This window comes from Acytostelium subglobosum (genome assembly GCF_000787575.1).
Source record: "Acytostelium subglobosum LB1 DNA, scaffold: scaffold37, whole genome shotgun sequence".
Lineage (NCBI taxonomy): Eukaryota > Evosea > Eumycetozoa > Acytosteliales > Acytosteliaceae > Acytostelium > Acytostelium subglobosum.
In genome coordinates, this window is record NW_012236496.1 from 391 (window position 1) to 5,627 (window position 5,237).

Below are 5,237 nucleotides of genomic sequence, written 5' to 3' on the forward strand. Positions count from 1 at the left end.
TTCACTCACTTACATAGCATTGCTAACTTGATTAATGCAGTGACTATATTCCTTTTGGAAACAAAGACAGGATCAAGCTACCCAAGATGATAGTTGTAACACGATGGAACAGTCAGTACTTGGTCCTTGAAAGAGCATTGGCGATTCGCGCAACCCTCGAGAGGGTCTTCACTCAAAAGGAATACGCTGAGTACGCTCTTGGCAAGGATGAATGGGAACTTGCGCGCACCCTCTTTGAGGTCTTGCAGCCATTCTATAGAGTCACGTTGGAAGTGTCACATGCCAATGCCAACCTCTCGATCGCCTATCCTATGTTTGAGTACATGTTCAATCATCTTGAGGCCATGCAATCAAAGAAGAAGGCCAACAAGTATCCAGAAATTGTCAAGAAGGCAGCTGATCCTGCCCTCACTATCTTGAAGGTATGTGTATCAAGTGAGCTATGCAATGCAGGTGGCGAAGTTTATCAGCAGCATGTTTAACCAAGATACTCTTCAACAGAAATATTACAAGAACAGTGATGAGGTACCTGACCTCTATTATTTATCAACAGCGCTCAATCCTACGTTCAAGTTGGTCTTCTTTAATGACTGGGGAGTGTATCTTGAGAAGGCCAAGACGGTGCTGACCGASACCTTTGAGAGGTATCATCGCAAGAACCCAATCGTTCAGCCACAGGAAGAACTTCTTGATCAGCAAATCAACGTTGTTTGGTCTGATGTAATGCAAGAGAAGGTAATTAAGTTGTCCGAGCGGACCCAGCACAAAGTGTAGTGGCAACACGATCACTAACACCTTGATCGTACCATTAGATTAAGACTCAGCCCCAGACAGAGCTATCATTGTACTTGGGATCTCCAATCGAGAAACCAACTGTCAACATATACTTATGGTGGAAGAATCATGCAAACGAGTACCCTATACTTTCAGCCATGGCCAGAGACCATCTTGCCATCAGATGTTCGAGTACATTCCTCGAAACAGAGTTTAGTGATGGACCAGATATAGTGACCCCAAACAGGAGCTCAATGGCTTCAGAGACAGTGGACCAGATCATGACATTGCGTTCAATCAACTCACTTCAGCTGGATATCCAATAACCATCATTCAATCAATCTAACAACAACAACAACAACCATCATTCAATCAATCCAACAATCCAACAATATCAACCAAACAAATAATCCCACAACAACAACATAATTAATTAATCAATCAATCATTTAAAGATAATAAAGGTCAGGTTTATCTTTGATCTACAAACACCTGTTCAGTTCACTGAACTGATCTATTATACCTGTTGTATTGATGCACTCATTAGGATGTTTATCTTTATATTACCTAAGATCAACCTTAGGTGCGATCTATCGGAGCATTGGTCGGGGCAGTAGCCCTCATAGCGCAGGTCACCGCACCCTTTTCCAATCTTTGGGAAATCGAGTGACTTCTTGCCAGTCCTGACAGCCCAGGGCTTGGTTGAGACGAATCCATCAGTGTGCACGCGCTTGATGCATTCAATGTCGTCCTTTATTATCGTTCCAATCATCTTGCGACCACGAGAGATGATGAATGGCATGATGCGAGCGAATGGCGTGTCGAACAAGTCGGTGTTGCATGCTGATTTGATCATCGCGCTTCCATTGGCCGTTGGAGTGATGCGGTCGATTGAGTAGTCCTCGTCGACGTTGATATCTATGTGCTTGATCGTTCTCTGTCCATCGCTAGTCTCTATCACCTCTGCGTCGCACTCCATGTTGGCGCACTGCTTGGTCTTGTTGCGCTTGGAGAGAGCGCCCCAGAGGCGTTGATAGAGACACTTGCATAGCTCCTCTAATCTGGATTTGGGCTCACATGCATCTATCCAGCCGAGCACCTGATCGATGTACTTGCCAAACAGATCGCAGCCAAACTTCCTGCAGATGCTGTCGTATATCAATGCATTGGCCTTGAACGGTGCTAAAACCCCTCCTTGTACCAAGTCTCCTTTCCTCGACTTGTTGCCAGTCTTGAGATTGAATGTCAGTCCTAGCTCCTTGGCAAAGATGAGGTCGTAGTGAGTGTAGTAGTCGTTCTTGTTGATCTTGAATGCGCCGTGCTTGCCGTTGATTGTGGCGCGATAGATACCATATGGGATTGATTTCATTGCGCTCAGCTCCTCGTCGGTCAGATGTTGAAACTCGCCGCACTTGATTGGGATCATGAAGCCACTGCTCCTCAAGATGGATGCATACATCCTAGCGACGTCATACTTGTAGAGAGCTCCTATATGTTGAATTGCCATCATCAATGGGCCATAGGCTGACTTCTTATCCACTCGCCCTCCATCTGACTGATGGGCTCTGGTTTGACAGTCTTGTTGTACGATAGGAACAGCTTGATCGCTGCTTTGTTGATGTTCTGTCCAGTTGTGTACATGTCGATGACGCCGTTAGTGTGTTCCTTGAGCGCGTCGGCGTCGGCCTTGAACGAGTCCAATGTCTCCTCGAGAGTCATTCCAGAGAGGATACGGATGTACTCGCACTTGTCTTGGTACTTGCGCTTCTTCTTGTTGATGAGCTGTTGCAATGTTATTGTGCTGTACTCGTCGTCATCGTAGAGCTGGACCCGATCGCCCTTGAGATACTTGAATACGATTGGCTTGATGTAGACGTCCCTCTCGTTGTGTCGAGTGTATCTGATGCCCTTGCCTGCATAGGTGCCCTCCTTGTCTAGCTTGTAGTGTCCATTGGTTAGTATTAGGTTGACCTCTCTGGTTGCCCTTGATGCCGAGGCATAGCAATGATCACCTTTGACGTTGATTTTGATGTTGAGTCTCTCCTCGAGTTCTGGGATCCGCTTGATCGAGACCTTCTGATCGACATTGAGTTCCAGGAAGAACTTGAGGCGCGATGGCTTACCAAAGTGCTCTGTGATCTGCTCTGGGTAGGCATCGTGGAGGCAGTGATAGAGGCAGTTGTTCCATTCGCCGTCGCAGCCTCCTGCCTTGCCCTTTGCTTGATGTACGTAGATGTAGAACGATTTGAATGTGTCAGGCTCTGGCATCATACTCGTGAGGATCAAACATGATGATGGGATCGCCTACCTTGGTGAACTTGCCTGATCGATACTGATGGTTGCCGTAGTCGAGCACGACCTCTATCCTGGCGTTGGCGCCGTAGCGTTGGAGCGTGTTGCTGTCTCGCTGCGCGATTCGTTCGATGTCTGCTCGAGAGTAGTTGCCGGTGACCTTGATCTCGGTCACGCCCGTCTTCTTCAGTCTGCCGCCAATGTCTCTTGTTGATCTACTCATTCTATATATTAACATTGAGATGTTAATTTATATCACTTTGAACCTATTTGTTGGCCATCAACTGCTTGTGGATGTAGCCTTGCTTGTGTCGACTGAGATTGGTGCGACCGACCTCGAAGCCGCACTCGCATCTTACCTTTTGTTTGATGTATGCTTTGTGACGCTCTCTGAACTCTGAGTTCTCGTCCCAATAGTACTCTTTGAATAATGACATGTTATATCTATTAGAGATAAATTGTTTAATTTGAATTTATTTATTTATTTGTTTATGAGTTTCCTAAATGGGACGAACAGATCCCATATCACCACCTTCACAACTTTGATGCTCACTCAATTCATTATTCACACCACAACAACATCAACAAATACTACAACCCTCGCCTCATACAACATTTGTCTAACTATTACACTCACACAACCATGGCATCAGTTCAACAACAAGCTATTGAAAGGATCAACCAATCTGCATTGTCCACTCCTCAGAGGTTGGCTTGCAAGCAAGCGATTGTTGGAGATGACAACAAAGCAACTCTTATCCTGTCTCTCACCCCTGATGAGCTCTTGGAGTTCTCTCAAGGTCTCATTGCCCCAGCCCCAGCTCGTAAGTACAAACAACATCTCGCAATGTCTTCATTCAATACTAACATACACACTCAAGCCGGCGCTGCAGGAGGAGGTGGTGGCCAAGCGTGTAAGTAGAAGTGAGAGCGATGAGATCGATTTATACTAATATATCATCGTAGTGTACCATTTCACTCCGAAGATGTACGACACTCACCTCACTGATGAACAGCTCCAGGACACTCCGTTCACAGACAGACAAGTCGAGCTCTGCTTCATGGCAACGGAATGCATGAAGGTTATATCGACTCAAGGGGTGCCACTTGGTTCGATGAACAACATCAAGCTTCCAATCATATCTACGTCACAGATGTGGGGTTCAGGTAAGACATCAATCGGCCAGCACTTTATTCATGCCATGAAGAGCCGACCCGATTTGTGTGGTATGGTCCTTGCCCACTTTGACAAGAACCCCAATCAGTGGCCACAACCTCATTCTATGAAACCTGCTGAGGCACTCAAACGTCTCACATCACTGGTGTCAATCACTCTCGACCTCCGAGCCATCACGGTCCAGTCAAATTCGTCCAAAGACATTGCACAAACATGGTCACTTGCAGTTGCCGACGCGTTGTTCAGAGTATATCACAGGTTGGTCGGTAACACAACTCGCCCTTTGCCGTCTGACCAAGCGAGCATCATCATCAATTCGCTGGAGCGTGCAAACGATTTCTTCTTCCATTTCGATGAGATAGACAATCTCATTGCAAACAGCCACTCAGACGAGGACTCAATCAGCATCCTCTACAAGTTTTGGGAACATGTCCTCCAGCCATTGGTTATAATGGGAGCTCCTGTCTATATCTCTGGGCGATCGTCAGTGCTATTGCTTCTCAATCAGCATCTCTTTCCAGATGTTATCTCTCCAACTCGAACATACGTTACACAGATTCTCCTTCATATGTTCACATTGGAGCACATTAAGGAGTATTTTCACAAGCGCCAAGTCATTGTGAGCCAACGTCCTGGCGCTTTGGAAACCATCTACGAGGTTTGTAGATTTCTACTCCACTCGTGCCATCACCTTACTAACACATAAAAAGTTGACTCTAGGGGCCCCACGCCTGGTTCAGGCATCAGTTGACTACCTTCTCGGAACTCCACCTGGAATGAGCATTGTTTCTAAAGACATGCATGCCTATGTCAAACAACACTTCCAGAGTGAGCTCAACCCAACAACCATGTTTACTCCAATCAAAAAGAAGCTATACTTCTCTTTGTGCTTCGCATCATTGTTCCAAGTTGGTATACCGAACTTGTGGTCCTCTGAAAGTAGTAGTAGCTAACATCCATCATGACTAGATTCCTCTCAATCTTAATTCTTCCA

At 46.0% G+C, this 5,237-nt stretch overlaps 4 protein-coding genes across 4 annotated transcripts; 1 reads left to right on the forward strand and 3 right to left on the reverse strand.

Moving 5' to 3' along the window:
• Nucleotides 1-1,291: 1,291 nt before the first annotated feature.
• Nucleotides 1,292-2,233, reverse strand: SAMD00019534_119700 (hypothetical protein; the record flags this gene model as incomplete). Its single annotated transcript, XM_012892712.1, has 1 exon — nucleotides 1,292-2,233. One exon carries the CDS (start codon nucleotides 2,231-2,233, stop codon nucleotides 1,292-1,294), a length of 942 nt encoding a protein of 313 aa, XP_012748166.1.
• A 50-nt stretch (nucleotides 2,234-2,283) lies between these two features.
• On the reverse strand, nucleotides 2,284-3,045 carry SAMD00019534_119710 (hypothetical protein; the record flags this gene model as incomplete). The annotated part of the gene is made up of 1 exon (XM_012892713.1): nucleotides 2,284-3,045. One exon carries the CDS (start codon nucleotides 3,043-3,045, stop codon nucleotides 2,284-2,286), a length of 762 nt encoding a protein of 253 aa, XP_012748167.1.
• A 64-nt stretch (nucleotides 3,046-3,109) lies between these two features.
• On the forward strand, nucleotides 3,110-3,280 carry SAMD00019534_119720 (hypothetical protein; the record flags this gene model as incomplete). Its single annotated transcript, XM_012892714.1, has 1 exon — nucleotides 3,110-3,280. The coding sequence occupies one exon, from the start codon at nucleotides 3,110-3,112 to the stop codon at nucleotides 3,278-3,280; it is 171 nt and encodes a 56-aa protein (XP_012748168.1).
• A 52-nt stretch (nucleotides 3,281-3,332) lies between these two features.
• SAMD00019534_119730 (hypothetical protein) lies at nucleotides 3,333-3,503 on the reverse strand (the record flags this gene model as incomplete). The annotated part of the gene is made up of 1 exon (XM_012892715.1): nucleotides 3,333-3,503. One exon carries the CDS (start codon nucleotides 3,501-3,503, stop codon nucleotides 3,333-3,335), a length of 171 nt encoding a protein of 56 aa, XP_012748169.1.
• Nucleotides 3,504-5,237: the final 1,734 nt, after the last annotated feature.